Source organism: Trachypithecus francoisi, unplaced genomic scaffold (assembly GCF_009764315.1).
Source record: "Trachypithecus francoisi isolate TF-2019V2 unplaced genomic scaffold, Tfra_2.0 Lachesis_group16, whole genome shotgun sequence".
Classification (NCBI taxonomy): domain Eukaryota; kingdom Metazoa; phylum Chordata; class Mammalia; order Primates; family Cercopithecidae; genus Trachypithecus; species Trachypithecus francoisi.
The window spans coordinates 84,897,958-84,917,807 of record NW_022681461.1 but is presented as its reverse complement, the minus strand read 5'-3'; the positions used below and the strand labels follow the sequence as shown (position 1 = coordinate 84,917,807).

General features: G+C 38.9%; 1 protein-coding gene and 1 pseudogene across 3 annotated transcripts in view; both read right to left on the bottom strand.

The window, feature by feature from the left end:
* BAAT (bile acid-CoA:amino acid N-acyltransferase) overlaps window positions 1–19,850 on the bottom strand; it is a 29,175-nt gene that overhangs the window by 1,838 nt on the left and 7,487 nt on the right. For all 3 annotated transcript variants that reach the window (XM_033237953.1, XM_033237955.1, XM_033237954.1), the window contains exons 2-3: window positions 6,814–7,330; window positions 4,416–4,618 (exon numbers count right to left, since the gene is read on the bottom strand). In XM_033237953.1, coding sequence (XP_033093844.1) covers window positions 4,416–4,618; window positions 6,814–7,279 — 669 coding nt within the window. In that variant the 5' untranslated portion in view covers window positions 7,280–7,330. The remainder of the gene's footprint in view (window positions 1–4,415; window positions 4,619–6,813; window positions 7,331–19,850) is intronic.
* Window positions 13,524–15,192, bottom strand: LOC117099266 (annotated as a pseudogene).

Below are 19,850 nucleotides of genomic sequence, written 5' to 3'. Positions count from 1 at the left end.
TGAGTATAGTAGACAATGTTAGTTGCCTACACCGGAGCCATTCCCCACAATTTCAAAGCTAATATGACCTTGATTTTGTGTGGTATAGCAATATATCCAGCCCCAATGGATAAATTCTGAGGGATCCTAATCTATTTCCCTTTCTCAGCCTTTCTTCTAAGGCCAACATATTCTACCTAAGGACTTTCTCCCCTGCCATGCAAAATGACACAGAATCATGAAGAGAAAGCCTATGTTTATGATCATTCTTTTCAGACTAGTATGCTGGCCTGTTGACTTAATTCCTGAAACTGCCAGGGTCATTCTGTGATCTTCAGAGTAAGACTAGAAAATGGCAGAAATGTCAATCTAATCTCCTTGATCAAAAACTACACTGAGTTTCTAAGCCAAAGTTTGAACTATCTATCACCAAACCTGTTATGTAAGAGAATAAGATGCCTTATGTTGACGTTGTTTAAGCCACCATCAGCCACTTTTCTGGGAAATGTAGCCAAAACATTCCTAATGTATTCACCATGGGAGAAATACATGCGAAAACTGAGAGGCAATGAAGAGCAAGGCATTTAGAGGAACCACAAGTAGTTCTTCATTATTTTAATTTAGAATATAAGGTGGGAAATAACATAATAAGTCTGGAACAGAAAACACCAACTTTATGGTGCATAGCTTTGAAAGATAGATTAAGCATCTTCAGTTTTTTTCCTAACTAAGGAGGAGAATTAGGACAAATTTTAAAGATGGGCATAACTATCTAAATAAGTACACAGAAGTCAGATCATAGGAAGTTTTGGCTAACATGCTAGAAAGCCTGGTCTTTATCCCATAATAAATAGGGAGACTCTTAAGCAAGTGAGTAAAATAGTTGTGTTCTAGGAAGGCACATTTTACAACTGTGACTTGCATAAATGGAGGCAGAAAAGCCATAGCTTAATGCACTGATATAAGCAGGAAATTATAATGTCCTGAACTAAGGTAACACCAGTAAAAATGAAAAGCAAACCACATGTTCAAGAGTTATTTTTGAGTATTGAGTGTATTGCTCCCAGTTACCAATTTGGTTGAGAATTCTAAGGAGGAATTAAAGAAAATCGTTCTTTGTGCCACAAAATAAAGCTCTGATTCTCCTTGAGCACTGGCTCCTGGCAAGGACAGAGTCCCAGAGAGAAACATCACTTTTCTAAAACCTTTGTTGACTTCCTGTATTTATTTTAATTGATCTTCTATATTTTACAGGCATTTTATAAACCAACGTTTGGGATATTTTCCCTACTACTTAGAAACACATCAATCAATATACAACTCACGACAAGCTGATGAAAATGTGAGAAATTCTTAGGGTAAGAGGGGAAAAAAAATACACAAATGGAATGAGTCATATATACTCTTTAGTTCCTACCCTGTATATTTAAGAGGGGTGGCTTGAATCATTAAAAGTTCCTTTCAAGCTCTAAAATTCTGTATTTTTTAAATTTTAATTTATTATTTATTTTTATTTTTATTTTTTGAGACTGAGTCTCATTCTGTCATCCAGGCTGGAGTGCAGTGGCGCAATCTCAGCTCACTGCAACCTCCGCCTCTCAGGTTCAAGCAATTCTCCTGCCTCAGCCTCCCAAGCTGGAACTACAGGAGCCCACCACCACACCCGGCAAATTTTTGTATCTTTAGTGGAGATGGGGTTTCTCCATGTTGGCCAGGCTGATCTACTACTATGATATGGGATAGAGTTGGAGTTTATTAAACCTTGTTAATTGCCTGGTTAGGTGATCTGCCCACCTCGGCCTCCCAAAGTGCTGGGATTACAGGCATGAGCCACTGTGCCAGGCCTAATTTTTATTTTTAATTGACAAATGATAATGATACATATCTATGAGGCACAATGTGATATTTCAGTGCATATATACGTGGTGGAATGAACAAATCAGGCTGATTAACATATCCATTACCTCACAAACTTACCATTTCTTTGTGGTAAGAACATTTAAAATCTAATCTTTTAGCAATTTGGAAGTATACAATACATTATTATTAACTATAATCACCATGCTGTGCAATAGATCACCAGATCTTAGTCTTCTTGTCTAACAGAAACTTTGTACCCTTTGACCTACCTTTCTCCCCCAATCCTATAGCTTAATATAAAAGATAGAGAGTGACGGTTATGGTAAGGAAAGATGGGAACTCAGAATGGATTTGGCCATGGAAGATAAACTAAAAGCAAGTGTAACACGAATGAACAAAAAAGCATGACTCAAATCTGTGCAGGCTTTTTAATGTTTCTGGCCCTTGTCAAAACAGTAACTCTTGTTACAACTTCTACCACAAAATTTGGGATCAGGAAATTTTGAGTTCTTAGAAGTTACTTAAAATCAATACATAGAGAAATATGACCTGCAAGAAAGATCTCTGTTCTATCATCCTGCAGAAGAGACAATGTGAAGTAGGTTTAATGGAATTTCTCAGAGTCTGGGGGAAAAAAATCTGGTTTCCAGGCCTGGATTAATCATTAACTAGCTATCTATGTGACATTGGCAACGACAGTGATGAAAAAGTCATGTAGCGGATATAAGGGGAACGAGGCAAAGAGTGAAAAAAGAGAATCACATAACCTCTCCACTTCTCATCTAAGCCAAAAAGAAGGCTCACAATGATAAGATTGACTGACAGTTCAAGGGCAGTTCCATTATATGCATCAAAAATAGCCATTTAAGCCGGCGCGGTGGCTCAAGCCTGTAATCCCAGCACTTTGGGAGGCCGAGATGGGTGGATCACGAGGTCAGGAGATCGAGACCATCCTGGCTAACTCGGTGAAACCCCGTCTCTACTAAAAAATACAAAAAACTAGCCGGGCGAGGTAGCGGGCGCCTGTAGTCCCAGCTACTCGGGAGGCTGAGGCAGGAGAATGGCGTAAACCCGGGAAGCGGAGCTTGCAGCGAGCTGAGATCCGGCCACTGCCCTCCAGCCCCGGGGACAGAGCGAGACTCCGTCTCAAAAAAACAAACAAACAAACAAAAAATAGCCATTTAAAATGTTCAATACGTCAGTAGATTGTCAGTAATTGTTGCTTATCTTATTTCTGCAAACCTGATTATATTTTGGTGATCCTTATATAAAAAACCATGTAGTATGGAGATTTAATTTTATTTCAATTCTTACTAAGAAAAATAAGAGGCCAAGGCAGGTGGATTGCTTAAGGTCAGGAGTTAGAGACCAGCCTTCCCAAAATGGCAAAACCCTGTCTCTACTAAAAATACAAAAAGTAGCCAGGTGTGGTGGCGCACACTTAATAGTCCCAGCTACTCAGGAGGCTGAGGTAGGAAAATCGCTTGAACCTGGGAGGTGGAGGTTGCGGTGAGCTGAGATTGTGCCACTGCCTCTAGCCTAGGTGATAGAGCAAGACTCTGTCAAAAAAAAAAAAAAAAAGGAAAGGAAAGAAAAAATATTGGGAAATTAACAAGATTTAATAAACTCCAACTCTATCCCATATCATAGTAGGAAAGCACGTTTTAAAATTTTAAAAGGCATATGGATTGGAAAGCACTATAGTGTTACGTATAAGGGCTCACAAGTAACTAAAAATTCAGACTCATTCCTCAAAGAAATACAGATTATCTGTCCAGTTAAGTATAGTGATGAGAAAAATGATAGCTAGTTAATAATTAGAGCTATAAGATAAGGCTTAAGAAGTATGCAGAAGTCAGATCATAGAAAGTTTTGTCTAACATTTGTTCATCTTTGAGTGCTTAGTATTGCCAGGTTCTATGATATGTATTTTGCATGCATTATCCCCCCCCCTTTTTTTTTTGAGACAGTCTCGCTATGTCACCCAGGCTGGAGTGCAGTGGCAGGAACATGGCTCACTGCAGCCTCAACCTCTCGGGCTCAAGCGATCTTTCCTCCTCAGCCCCTGCTGAGTAGCTGGGACTACAGGTGCCCACTACTACCACATCCAGCTATTTTTTTTAGTATTTATAGAGAAAGAGTTTGGCTATGTTGCCCAGGCTGGTCTTGAACTGTTGGCCTCTATTAATCCTCTCATCTTGGTCTCCCAGAGTGCTAGAATTACAGGCTTGAGCCATCACACCCAGCCAGTCCCTTTTTAAAAAATAACCATAATATCCTATGACTTCTCTTAACTTCCAAGTATGATTCTCAGTGAACTTGAAATTCTATTCATGCCCAGGTTATTTATAATTCACATTACTTATTTCTCATCCAGTGTCTTTTGCTCAGAAAGACAAAATGCATAGGAAGTTAGCCTGTGCCCATCGTAGTATCAAAAGGCACTGGCTTCTGGCCAAGTGTCAGATCATGCCACTGCACTCCAGCCTGGGTGACAAAGCAAGACCCGGTCTCTTAACAAAAAAAAAAAACAAAAAACCCCAGGCATTCAAACCTACTGAAAAGGCAAAAATTACCTTCGGATGTCTCAGGAGAAAATTGGCAGCCTCCTCAAAATATTCCAAATCTGTTATTTCTGGTTTGGCGGGCAGGTCTTCATAGTTAAAGTAAGCCAAGGCCAAGGAGGCAAAGCCACGACTAGCTAGGAGGCTGGCCCGAAATTCAAGCAGCCCACCCAAACCACCAAACAAATCAATTACCCCTGGGAAGCGACCCTCTCCTGAAAAATAACAAAACAGAATTGTACACGAAGAGAAGGTGTGGAAAAGATAAGAAAAACTTGAAAATACAAAGCAGAAATGCAAATGATAAGATAATAAAAGATAAAATAAATAAAGATAATAAAAGCATGAGAAGACAAAGCAGAAATGCAAAATTACATTCAAATGTAATTTTGAAATTAACATTTAAATTTTCAAATACAATTCCAACACTTTTAGCCTTCTCCCTGGGGCAGAATTAAGGCCCATTGACTATACAATGGAATACAATATCTAGATGTTTGACTAGGAACTACATTCATTGACATATTTACTGTCTGCAGCCCAGGAAATGGGAATTCGTGGCAGTTTCTATACTCTTATTGTAAAGAAAGGCATAGAAATTAGGCTGGGGCTTCTTTACCTAGAAAGAAGTATACAGATACAGATAAGTTTTAGGAAATCCGTGGAGATCCTGAAATTACAATATATGCAAAATATGGTGTGTATATGTGTGTATATATATATATATACACACATATACACACACACATATATATAGATGAATCTTACGAGAGGTTCCACAGATTTAATTTGGTTCTCAAAGAAATATATGGTTCAAAAAAATTTTTTGAAATGATTGTATTAGCTAAAATCCTGACTTAACACTGCTCTGCTACACTCATTTGACTATACAGTGATGAAATCTTACACCTAAGCATATGTCAATGATGAGCCCTTTTATTCAATAACACCATGTTTATTTTCTGCAGGCTGACACATGGGAAAAAGTAGGGACGGTCAGAGTATCATCCTACACTCACTCCGTATAGGCAGCTTTTTTCCAAAATAAAGCAGAGCCCACACACTGAAAGAAACTTATGATGCACTTATTGGGGATATTCTGTTCTTTTATAAGTGATTTTAACTAAGACAGACTGATCCCATGCATGTTTGAAAGGAGTGGCTTGATTTAAAGAAGTATTGGGAATTTTTTTTAACTTACTATAATTAATTACAATGAATAAAGAAGAAATAAAGTGATATTGAATATATCTTAGTTTTAAATTATCATTTGCATAAATGAATAAGGATGTTTTTACCATCTGATTGACAAGAATGGGGGAACACTTAAAAGTACTGAGTCTTTTCTCTTGGAAGAATGTTACAGTCAAGAAACATTTGTGATCCGACTCAACCTCCTTATAACCTCACACAACTCAGCTCTCTTTTGTTTCCCCTGTAGAAAACACACGTGGAGCAGGAGACCCAGCATGTGCAATGTTCAAGAGGATTCCTAAACAGCACACCCTAAACTAGTACATCATCCCAAGATGGAAGGCCTGTACCAATAAACAGATTTTTAACTGGGGTGGGATAATAGAGGTACAGCAATTTGTGCCATTTAATTCTTGGTCCCTAGCCATCATAAAGTGGTCTACATGCTATTTACTGGGTATTTTAAAAATTCAAATTTATCTGAACAAGTGCATGGGTTATGGTGAATTTGGAAAGGAAAGCTTTTATTGCTTCTTTTCTTCTGAGAAATTAACTTTGCTTTATCTGGCCCCATAATAAACTCTGAGAAATGTACCAAAAGATGTTTAAACCACTTATTTATCAGTATTTGGAGATTTCTGTGGGAAACTATGAGTGTTCTGATAAGTTTTATAGCCATTAGGAAGCATGCTATATTATTAGATTCATGGAATAGTCTATAAATACGTAATATTTATGAAGCTAGAGGGCACAAAGTTTCTTGCATCCTCTATATTTGCTGTAATCTTTCAGTCCATCTTATCTCCAGCTTGTTGTGGCAACAAGGTAATAACCAATGCCTAAACTGAAACTCAACCTGACAGAGCCTGCACAAGGATCTGGGATATGGTTTCCATTACATCAAGATGAGAGTCTTCATATAGCCAGACTTCAATCCAGAAAAATTTAGCAAATCCAAAGCTATGTAAAGTCCATAATGTAGGGACTCCACAAACTATATGTAGTCACATTCTTAGACAAGTTTCAGAATTGTTGAGATGAAACTTGAGCTGGAGTGGAATATTACCACATTCTTGTTCTGACCCAAGGTTAACATTGATTGTAAGGCAGGAAGCAGTGCTCTAGGTATTATCCATATTCAAGTTAAATTTCTAGAGAGATAATGCATTTAAAGTGGAAAAACAAGAATAACAATAACCAGAGTAATTCTACTCACCTGGAGGAAGGAAGAGAGCTCCTCGAAGGCGGCCTTCTCGAACCTGAATTCGTGTGACACCAGGTGCCACATACCACCTCTCCAAAGTCAGGCTGGCCTTTGGAGCACTGGCAGCTTTATTGTTCACTATTAACTCTAAGTCATAAAGTTTTAATTGGACCTGGAAAGGCTTATTCATCACATCTTTTTTCAACAGTCTTGTTAATAGCTTTTCAGGTTTCAGAGACCAGAAGAGACCCATGGGGTGGACTCCCATATAATCCCCTCCAAGTGAAGCAGCACGCTTCAGGTCCACCTCACCAAATTCATTGGCCCTATAGTGGGCTTGAGAATAAAACATGTTTCCACTTTCATCTTCCAGTGATGCCTGAAAACTCACCATCTGAAAGGGCGTCAGGCCTGTAGCTTGGATATGCACTGGCTCATCAACAAGTGCACTCACAGGGGTAGCTGTCAACTGGATCATTTTTTTAGTGTGGCACCTGGAATGATTCTTCAGGAATATCTTCAGCAAAACCTCAAAAAATAAAGAAAGAGGGGCAGTAAAATAAAGTAGAGATAAGGGTTGATGAAAGATGAATTAAATCAGCATTCAGGCCACTTAGGAGTCAGTTCTAACCCTCTAGTTCTTTAGAAATTTCCTGATATAATCTTCTAGTACAAGACACCTGGGAGCTTTCAACGAATTTCTAGAAGACAGTAAGCAAGCTGACAAATTTTATAACAATAATGAACCAGTGTTAAAGAAGCAGCAGTCAAAATATGCATGAACGATATCAATACATCTAGGAAGATAACACAACCTGTCATACAGAACCTTTAAAAAAATCAAGTACAACAGAGGATAAAAATGAGATTTAGATTTGAAAACATGGTTATTTATTGAACATCTATATATATGAGACATTTAACTTCACGCTAATCCCTTCCCCAAGTCCTGGAAACAGAATGCCTTGCACCCAAGAGTTTACCTGCAACAGAACATAAAAAAATAGAGGGATCATGGAAGAGGAATACTATACAGCCATGAAAAATGAAACCATGTCCTTTGCAGCAACATGGATGCAGCTAAAGGCCATTTCCTAAGTGAACTAATGCAGAAACAGATAACCAAATACCTCATGTTCTCACTTATAAGTGGGAGCTAAACATTGGGTACACGTGGACAATGGGAACATTAGACACTGGGGACTGCAAGAGGATGGAGAGAGGGATTGGGGCAAGGGCTGAAAAACTACCTATTGGGTACTTTACTTAATACCATGGTGACAGGTTCAGTCATACCCCAAACCTCAGCATTATCACACAATATACCTATGTAACAATCCTGCACATAATACCCCCTGATTCTAAAATAAAAGTTAAAAAAAAACAACCCAGAAGGATCTTCTCAAAAGAATGAGAATAAAATCTTTGGAAAGAACAAAAGGGGTGGTGTGTGTATTGCTCCCTAGAGAAAAAACATCCATAGCTTTGTACTTAGGATTTACCCAAAGGAAAGCAAAACTAGAAGCTGACAAGCCCTTCAGGTACATAGAAGTCTTGCTGAGCTTTTTGTAACCTTTTAAAAATTAAGAAAAGCCCATCTCCTTTTGATTAGTGTGAAGAAAGCCACAAGAGTTACCACTGTTCTCACTCTAACAAACAAAACTATCTGCATAAGCTACAAAATTAGTTTTCGGTTTGTTGGGTGATTTTTTTTTTTTTTTTGTCTTTATTTTTGTTTTGTTTGTAACTCATTAGATTACTGAGAATGCAAAGAATCTACGTGAATTGAACTCCAGCAAGTGACAAGCTGCTCCATAGGAAACAGAAAATTTTCTCTCCTACATGCTGATTTTCAATTATGATAAAGCAGCAAAAAATAAACCCAGCAGAAAAAAAAATAAGGAGAAATCAACAGAAAATATAATGCACTTTTAACGGATATGTGTGGATTGGTTTGATAAACTAGAATTCCAAGAAACTGTAGCTACAGAGTAAGTCTTTCTCTATCTGCCAACTTTCTGTAGAGCTTCACCATGTGCTCAGACCGAGATCAGGGGTGCAAGCTGAGAGAAATCTGAGGCATTGCAGGCCTTCATGTAAAATAAGGCAGCTGCCTTTCAATGAATGGGGTCAGAGGAGCAGAGTAGAGAGAGATTTCCCCAGACCCAGAGATCCAGGAGCAGGACTGCAAAGCAAAGCAAGCTCCCCAGTGACCCTTATTACAGAAAGATTGTGAATCAGAATCTTTCACAGTTTGAAAGGCTAGCAACATGGCCATAATACACAAAAATCTCTCCAGACATTCAGCAATGCTGAGTCCCAAGACCATTCTGATGAGAAAGGCATAATCCCATACACTCAAAAATATCTGAAGCCAGTTTTGCACTGAATCAAATAAACCTGCAACAAAGCCAAAACCCAGCTCAACTGCACATCAGAATGATTCAGACCCTAATTCTAACATTCTGACAGAGTAAATGTATGCTCTTTGCTGGAGGTAAACATTATTTATTTCAATCATTACTTTTATACATAATATTCAGGATACTTTTTTTTTTTTTGAGATGGACTCTGGCTCTGTGGCCCAGACTAGAGTGCAGTGGCGCCATCTCGGCTCACTGCAGTCTCCGCCTCCCAGGTTCACGCCATTTTCCTGCCTCAGCCTCCTGAGTAGCTGGGACTACGGGCGCCCGCCACCACACCCAGCTAATTTTTTTTATTTTTAGTAGAGACGGGGTTTCACTGTGTTAGCCAGGATGGTTTCAATCTCCTGACCTCGTGATCCACCCACCTTGGCCTCCCAAAGTGCTGGGATTACAGGCGTGAGCCACCGCGCCTGGTAAATACATTTTTATTCCCACATAATATTTATACCTATTTATGACGTACATGTGATATTTTGTTACATGCATAGAATGTGTAATGATCAAGTCAGGGTCTTTAGGGAATTTATTAACTTGAGTATTTATCATTTCTATGTGTTGGGAACATTTAAAGTTCTCCTTTCTACCTGTTTTGAAATACACAATACATTGTGTTAAGTGTAGTCATTCTACTCTGCCTAGCAAACATTTACCCTCAAGTAGACCCCAGTGTCTATTGCTCCCTTCTTTGTGTTCATGAGTTTTCATTATTCAACTCCCACTTGTAAGTGAAAACATGTGGTATTTGGTTTTCTGTTCTTGTGTTAGTTTGCTAAGTATTATAGCCCCCAGCTTCATCCATGTTCCCACAAAAGACATGATCTCATTCTTTTTTATGGCTGCATAGTATTCCATGGTAGATATGTACCACATTTTCTTTATCTGGCTGTCATTAATGGGCATTAGGTAGATTCCATGTCTTTGAATTGTGAAAAGCTATTGTGAATAGTGCTGCAATGAACATTCACATGCATGTGTCTTTATGGTAGAATGATGTATTTACATTCCTTCAGATACCCAGTAATGGGATTGCTGGTTCGAATGATAGTTCTGCTTTTAGCTCTTGAGGAGTCATTATAATGCTTTCCACAATGGTTGAACTAATTTACAATCCCATCAACAGTGTATAAGTGTTTCCTTTTGCCCACCACATTGCCAGCATCTATTATTTTTTGACTTTTAATGATAGCCATTCTGACTGGTATGAGATGGTATTTCATTGTGGAAACCAGTAACATTTTATTTGTTAAAAGTTAACAGCTTCAGAATAGATCTAAATGCAACTTTTCCAAAAAAGAGCAGAAAGTACAGTGTAAAGCATCTCCTCATTAAATGCAAACTTTCATTTTGTGATGCACTGCAACAAAGTTTTGCATATACCTTGATGCAAAGACAATTTTAAGTTGCATCCTGTTTAAAAAAACACAAACAAAACTTTTACGAACTGAACAAGGATGACTACAACCATGAAAAAAATTTCAGAGAAAGAAAATTTTCCTCCAAGAAAGCATATTGCTTTGTTTATATACAACATGTACACAAGTCTTAATTGTACCAAAGGCAATATTTTATACTTAAATTACAGATCCATGAAGGGAAATAGTTTAATATACCAAAGATAATTTGTTATTTGATGCCCTTAATTTCAATATTTGGGGATATTTTTAAGGTTTTCTCAAAAAATGGCATTAATAGTAGCTCTGTACAATTATATTTAAGGGAATAGGAAAATGAAAACACCCTTATATCATATTTCACAAACTGTTCAAAAGACAGCAAATTCTTGCTCAGCTGCTTTTCCTTGCTGTAAAATAAGCTACCAGTAATTCTAAACCAATCTAGAATGCATTGTTTCTGGACTAAATATAAGCAAGCATACTTACAAAAATGCTTTGCAGTGAGTACTTGGCCTATTTGTCCCCGTAGCCATAAAAAAATAATGTGATCATGTCTTTTGCAGGAACAGGGATGAGTATCAAATAGCTAAGGAAAGACTAGAATTTATTTTTAAATTCTGTGACTTCCAAAAATCCCTTATCACTAGAAGTACTGGGAAAATATCAGATATTAAGGATCAGACTTAATTCTTTGATATAAGCGTGAAATTGTTACTGATAGCTTTCCAGGGCTAGCAGAAACCATTAAGTATCCCAAGAAGTGACAACAATTAAGTCTAGTATACAATGCAAGGCAGGCTGAATGATAACGATGTTTTGTTTTACAGGAAAAGTCAACATTAGTAATATACTCTAGAGAAACTATCACCTACTTGGATGTTTTTAACATTATAGCAACTCAAATGTCAAGCTTCAAAATGACCAAACTTGTAACTTATAGCTGGAACATTTTGCTGAATTTGTCATTATACTATAATTTATAGTGTACAACATCTGAGGACTCAGCACTATCTTGGCAAACAGACTTACTCCTCCTGCCCTTCAGAGGTCTGGGGGGTAGGGGTGGAGCCCTTTTCTCCCCATCATTACTGAACTTCATACCATACAAGAAATCAGTGAGAGGTAAACAACAAGGTACAATGTAATTCTGTTATATATTTTGCATCTGTTATTTGTGACATATACAAGTATATTTTTGGTTTTGGAGCTATAAATTAATTTAGCAAAGCTCATAAATTTTAACTTTTCAAATGAGAAGTAACTTTTCAAATAAAGTTTAGGACTTTATGGCTATTAATTTTACTACCAAAATGTCCGAGGGACTCAATTCATTTAATAATTATAATTCTTCTAAATACCGTTTGAAGAATTATTTGTGGACACTAGACTCAAGTGCACTAAATCCAAACAGTACACTTATGACCTAAGTTTTGAAGTTTTTCATCTCAGTTACCGTCTTTCAACTTGCTACTTCCTCTCATGCTTTCATTTACTAAATACAAACTGTCAGATTTTTAAACTGAATCCTCTCCTCCAAGGCCCTATCAGATAACTTTGTAAATACGGATTTTCAGCCTTCAAGCACCAACATTTTAATCTGAGACTAATGCCTAGAGCCACAGTTCTTGTTATAAGTTCAGCACTAAAAATTCATAATTCTGGGGCATTAGCCTAAAACGTACCTGAAAAATGAACCAAGTTTCTTTTCTTTTTTTTTTTTTTGAGACGGAGTCTTGCTCTGCCGCCCAGGCTGGAGTGCAGTGGCCGGCTCTCAGCTCACTGCAAGCTCCGCCTCCCGGGTTCACGCCATTCTCCTGTCTCAGCCTCCCGAGTAGCTGGGACTACAGGCGCCCGCCTCGTCGCCCGGCTAGTTTTTTGTATTTTTTAGTAGAGACGGGGTTTCACCGTATTAGCCAGGATGGTCTCGATCTCCTGACCTCGTGATCCGCCCGTCTAGGCCTCCCAAAGTGCTGGGATTACAGGCTTGAGCCACCGCGCCCGGCGAACCAAGTTTCATACATTTCCATAAATCTTAAAACTCCAAACTAGAATTCCAATATTTTTAAAAATCTCTCTAATGAAGACAAGGCAACTGTATTTATTACATCCACACTATTAAAGGATAAATGACAGCAACAAAGGGACCTACTCATATCTCAGAAGACCAAGATTTGTCATGATAAAGTCTAAAAATTGGCAAAGGCAATGAGATCCTAAATACCACTATCATAAAAATAATCAATTTCTATCTTTCTATCTTCCTTCTGCTACAAGAGGAACCAAAGAAGTCAAATAGATAATTGTTCTATCTGAGCCAACAATGAAATCTTTAAGAACAGGTATATTCCCTGTTATTCTCTCAGGGCATTATATTATACCTGTTTTATTAAAAAAAAAAACTTCAAAAATAAAAATGAGTTGGCCTTGTGAATATTTTGAAGCAAAGTTTCTTGAATTTCTATGATGAACTCTTCAAGCAATTCAATTTTTCAGAGTCATCACTCAAAAGTCCCTTTGATATGGGATCAATCCTGTGATTACTGATATGGTTTGGCTGTGTCCCCAACCAAGTCTCAACCTTGAATTGTAATAATCCCCACATGTTAAGGGCAGGGCCAGGTGGAAATAATTGAATCATGGGCGTGGTTCCCTCCATACTGTTCTCATGGTAGTGAATAAGTCTCACAAGATGTGATGGTTTTATAAATGGGAGTTCCCCTGCACAAGCTCTCCACCATGTAAGCCACCATGTAAGACATGCCTTTGCTTCTCCTTTGTCTTCTGCCATGATTTTGAGGCCTCTCCAGTCACGTGAAACTTTTGAGTCCATTAAACCTCTTTCCTTTATAAATTACCTACTCTCAGGTATGTCTTCATTAGCACTGTGAGAACAGACTAATAGTTACACAACAGCTTCCTTCTTTGCTGTCAGAGCAGCTCTTTGTTCCTTCAGGATCCTAAACTTCTCATTCAAAGTCATCTCTGTCTTTTTTCCAGCACTGTTTATGTCAATTGTAGGGGACCACTTTAGGAACTTTCTTTATTTCACATTGCTTCCATTTTGTTAAAAATGAAGATACAGCAGTATGAATTAATCCTGATTTCTGTGTTACTGGGCATTGCACTGCTCCAGGATTGTCCATAGACAGAGTCAAAATTCCTCTGTTGGTGTTGAAAGTGAGACAGCCAGGTGAGGAGTCCATGGAAAAACTCCAACCGCCTATGCACTGGGAGTAATGCACACCCAGGTGCCACAGAAGTTCCTACCATCTGCAGTAGGGAGGAACCTGGCCCCTCCTCTTCCTGGATGGAGCCTTGGATTCAAATGACCAGGCATGGAGCGCACTAGTGGCGATTCTGGCTTTGCGGAAGGTCACTGTTCCCTCTTTTCTCTTTTTTGCCCAATAAGTTCCATTTTTCTCACTCTGGAAATTGTCTGTGAGCCTAAATTTTTGTGGCCATGGGACAAGGACCATATCTTTAGCTGAACTAAAAAGAAGTCCTGCAACAAAAGTCTGCCATTGATGAGTTCTCTTTCCTACTACATTAACCAGCAATTGCTCTTGTGTTCAACTGGGCCTGAACCTTTAGGTCTCTTCTGAAAAGAAAATTTGCCTAACGCTTGTGTTTGTGATGGTTTAATTTATTTCCACTCTTGGTAAAATTGTCTGGAATGTTATTTTTTTCTGTTTAGCTGGTTAGGTCTCTTGAGAACTGCAACTGGTTTTTCTGCACTTCCTATTAGTCTCAGAAGGTTTCCCTTCCTTTTTTTTTTTTGAGACAGAGTCTGGCTCTGTCGCCCAGGCTGGAGTGCAGTGGCCGGATCTCAGCTCACTGCAAGCTCCGCCTCCGGGGTTTACGCCATTCTCCTGCCTCAGCCTCCCGAGTAGCTGGGACTACAGGCGCCCGCCACCTCACCCGGCTAGTTTTTTGTATTTTTCAGTAGAGAGGGGGTTTCACCGTGTTAGCCAGGATTGTCTCGATCTCCTGACCTAGTGATCCACCCGTCTTGGCCTCACAAAGTGCTGGGATTACAGGCTTGAGCCACCGCACCCAGCCTTCCCTTCCTTTTTAACACTAGAAAATAGCGTTCTATATTCCTGTCACTTAGAGATGGATGATACATAGGACTAATTTCTTTGTGAATTCCAGTTGCTTTCCTAGATGCAAGGCCAGTGATAACTCCATAAAGCTATCTCTTTCCAGGCATTACTCTTCCTCTGTGGCTCAGACTAGTCTTGCCAAATCCAGAATTCTATTGGATTCTCCATCATACACTCATCCTGAATTGCCAGGCTCCAGTTAGGAAAGTCTGCTTCTTTCCTTCCTTTCAATTTAGTTTGATGATATCATCCAAAGACATGCCAATTTTGCTGAGATTTTTATTGTTACAGGCTTTCAGTGGCAGCAACGAGGTCACCGTGCCTCCCACCAACCAGGTACCAAAATGGTTCATGGCTGGCAACAACTCACTAGAACAGTCAGCAGAGAAGGCTGAAGTTGGAGGCCTGCCACCTCCCACTCATGCACACAGACTAGCAGCACCTAGGGAGCATGTAGGCATGCTGGCCTGGTTTAGTGGTATTTTAAAGATTGTTTCAAAATCAATGGAAAAAAACGATGTAGATAAAACTAAATAGATCTAAAAGTTGGAGAAAGAGAAAAATAGAAAACAATTTTGTAAGAGGGCATTAATGGGCATGAGGTAGATTCCATGTCTTTGAAATTGTGAAAAGTTATTGTGAATAGTGCTGCAATGAACATTCATATGCATGTGTCTTTATGGTAGAATGATTTATTTATATTCCTTTGGATATATAAAAGGTTTATGGAATTCTTGTGTGGTCAAAAGCTGAGTGAGAGTCAATGAAATCATTCATAAGGTTTTATTAAAATTAGCTTTAGTATTGATAATACTCTAATACAAAGTAAAATTTAGTTTTCTCTTTTGAACAAGATTTTCGGATAGTATTAATGAGAGATAATAAAAGTTTTGTTTACCTTGTGAGTCTTAATACAACACTATCAAATATTGAGTGGACCAAAGGGAGCCCCTACTGGTTCCCCAGCATTAAAGAGCACCAAACCAGTTTCCTGTATTTACACCAGATTGGGGAAGTTTCAAAAATCAGAAGGCAAAAATTACAATGAGAAAGCTGATTAATAACGTCCTGGAGCAATGTGGAGACAGGCTAATCAGATAAAGATTGACAAAAAGGCCCACATCTCTTGGCTCAACCCCTTGCTGGGAACTCAAAGCTTTTTTCACAAGAGAGGGTAAAATGGTCTGGGGGTGGAGTACAGAAGTTCCTGAGACTAGAGCATAAAATATAAGGACTGATAAGACTATAAAACCTAAAATGTTTACAACACCCCTTCATGCTAAAAACCCTCAATAAACTGGGTACTGATGGAATATATCTCAAAATAATAAGAGCTATTTATGATAAATCCATAGCCAATATCATACTGAATGGGCAAAAGTTGGAAGCATTCCCTTTGAAAACCAGCACAAGACAAGGATGTCCTGTGTCACCACTCCTATTCAACATAGTACTGGAAGTTCTGGCCAGGGCAATGAGGCAAGAGAAAGAAATAAGGGGTATTCAAATAGGAAGAGAGGAAGACAAATTGTCCCTGTTTGCAGATGACATGATTCTACATTTAGAAAACCCCATCATCTCAGCCTAAAAACTCCTTAAGCTGATAAACAACTTGAGCAAAGTCTCAGGATACAAAATCAATGTGCAAAAATCACAAGCATTACTATACACCAATATGAGACAAGCAGAGAGCCAAATCATGAATGAACTCCCAATCACAATTGCTACAAAGAGAATAAAACAAATAGAATACAACTTACAAGGGATGTGAAGGATCTCTTCAAGGAGAACTACAAACCACTGCTCAAGGAAAGAAGAGAGGACATAAATAAATGGGAAAAAAAATCCATGCTCATGGATAGGAAGAATTGATATTGTGAAAATGGCCATACTGCCCAAAGTAATTTATAAAGTCAGTGCTATTCCCATCAAGCTTCCATTCACTTTCTTTGCAGAACTAGAAAAAACTACTTTTAATTTCATATGAAACCAAAAAACAGCCCATATAGCCAAGACAATCCTAAGCAAAAAGAACAAAGCTGGAGGTATCACACTACTTGACTTCAAACTATACTACAAGGCTACATTAACGAAAACAGCATGGTACTGGTACCAAAACAGAGCTATAGACCAATGCAACAGAATAGAGGCCTCAGAAATAACACCACACATCTACGACCATCTGATCTTCGATAAACCTGATAAAAACAAGCAATAGGGAAAGGATTCCCTATTTAATAAATGGTCCTGGGAAAACTGGCTAGCCATATGCAGAAAATGGACACTGGACCTCTTCCTTACACCTTATACAAAAATTAATTCAAGATGGATTAAAGACTTAAATGTAAAACCTAAAACCATAAAAACCCTAGAAGAAAACCTAGGCAATACCATTCAGGACATAGGCACAGGCAAAGACTTCATGACTAAAACACCAAAAGCAATTTCAGCAGAAGCCAAAATTGACAGATGGGATCTAATTAAACTAAAGAGCTTCTGCTCAGCAAAAGAAACTATCATCAGAGTGAACAGGCAGCCTACAGAACGAAAGAAAATTTTTGCAATCTATCCATCTGGCAAAGGGCTAACATCCAGAATCTACAAGGAACTTAAACAAATTTACAAGAAAAAAACAAACTGCCTCATCAAAAAGCAGGTGAGGGATATGAACAGACACTTCTCAAAAGAAGACATTTATGCAGCCAACAGACATATAAAAATTAAAAGCTCATCATCACTGGTCATTAGAGAAATGCAAATCAAAACCACAATGAGATCATATCTCATGCCAGTTAGAATGGTGATCATTAAAAAATCAAGAAACAACAGATGCTGGAGAGGATGTGAAGAAATAGGAACTATCATACACTGTTGGTGGGAGTGTAAATTACTTCAACCATTGTAGAAGACAGTATGGCGATTCCTCAAGGATCTAGAACCAGAAATACCATTTGACCCAGCAATACCATTACTAGATATATACCCAAAGGATTATAAATCATTCTACTGTAAAGATACATGCACACATATGTTTATTGCAGCACTATTTACAATAGCAAAGACTTGGAACCAACCCAAATGCCCATCAATGTTAGATAGTATAGAGAAAATGTGGCACATTTTCACCATGGAATACTATGCAGCCATAAAAAAGAATGAGTTCCTATCCTTTGCACGGACATGGATGAAGATGGAAACTATCATCCTCAACAAACTAACATAGGAACAGAAAATCAAACGCCACATGTTCTCACTCACAAGTGGGAGTTGAACAGTGAGAACACATGAACACAGGGAGGGGAACATCACACACTAGGGCCTATCGGGGGGTGGGAGGTAAGGGGAGGGAGAGCATTAGGACAAATACCTAATGCATGCAGGGCTTAAATCCTAGATGACGTGTTGATAGGTGTGGCAAACCACCATGGCACATGTACACCTATGTAACAAACCTGCAGGTTCAGCACATGTATCCCAGAACTTAAAAAAAAAAAAAAGTTGAAATGTTTAAATAGGCTTTATGTAAGAAAGTTGTGTCTCCTTTACCTAGATGTTTTATGGGAAGAGAGATTATATGTAACTGGAGAATATTTCCTCTACCTAGTACTGTAAAGAGAAGGCATATAAATCCACCCTTTGAGCAATATTAATTGGACGCACTAAATGGGAACCAATAAGATTTTCAAGTCCAGAGAGGGTAGAGTAGAAGTTAGAATGCTGCCAGGGACAAATTCTCTATTTGATAGCCCTTTGTAGAATGTTTATTGTAGCTTATAGCAAAAGCCTGTGAATACATCCCGGCAGCAACTATCAGGACTCTGGACTAGAGAATTTCCACTTGAAAGGCATTTACTACCTTGCTATGGGATGTTAACTGAAGTTACTCCTATGACTAAAGGACATAAAATGTTTGTTTTTGTTTGTCTGTTTTTGAGACAGGGTCTCACTCTGTCCACCAGACTGGAATCCAGTGGTGCAATCTTTGCTCACTGCAACCTCTGCCTCATGGGTTCAAGCAATCCTCCTGCCTCAGCCTCCTGACTAGCTGGGACTACAGGCATGCGCCACCACACCTGGCCAATTTTTGTATTTTTGGTAGAGATGAGGTTTTGCCATGTTGGCCAGGCTGGTCTCAAATTCCTGGGCTTAAGTGATGCACCTGCCTTGGCCTCCTAAAGTGTTGGGATTACAGGAGTGAGACACCACAAATGGTTTTGAAAGCTAAAATCCTCATGGTGTCTGGGGTGATGTCAGAGAAACATTCTAATGGGGACAGTAGTACCCAAAAGAGTTCCATAATAAAATAGAAGTGGTTTATATAGGATCAGTCTACCTGGGAAGTGCAAGGAGACATTCATGTGCAGGGAGCCTCTTTCTCCCTAGGAATGACTCTGGAACTGTGTGAGGAACTGCTGGATTCTACAGTGTCCAATAAATAGCTCTCACTTGCCTTACAAACAGCTGCTTGATTTGTAAATGGCAGTACCAAGGTTAATTGATCACACCCTGTTTGGAAGGCTGCTACTCTGTCTGATTAAAGAGTCAAGAAAACCTTGTGTGATGGTTACTATTCACTGTCAACGTGATTGGATTGAAAGATGTAAGGTATTGTTCCTGGGTGTGTCTGTGATAGTGTTGCCAAAGATTAACATTTCAGTCAGTGGATTGAGAGAGGCAGACCCACCCTCAATGTGGGTGAGCACCATCCAGTCAGCTGCCAGCAGGGCTAGAATAAAGCAGGGAGAAGGTGGGAGAAGCTGACGTGCTGAGTCTTCTGGCCATCTTTCTCCCATGCTGGATGCTTCCTGTCCTTGAACATCAGACTCCAAGTTCTTCAGCTTTTGGACTCTTGAACTTACACCAGTGGTTTGCCAGGGGCTCTTGGGCCTTTGGCCACAGACTGAAGGCTGCACTCTTGGCTTCTCTACTTTTGAGGTTTTGGAACTTCAACTGATCGACTACTGGCTTCTTTGTCCCTCAACTTGCAGAGGGCCTATTGTGGGACTTCATCTTGTGATCGTGTAAGTCAATTCTCCTTAATAAACTCCCTTTTATACATACATATATCCTGTTAGTTCTGTCCCTCCAAAGAACCTGGCTAATACACCTTTCTTTTTCTGAGCTAC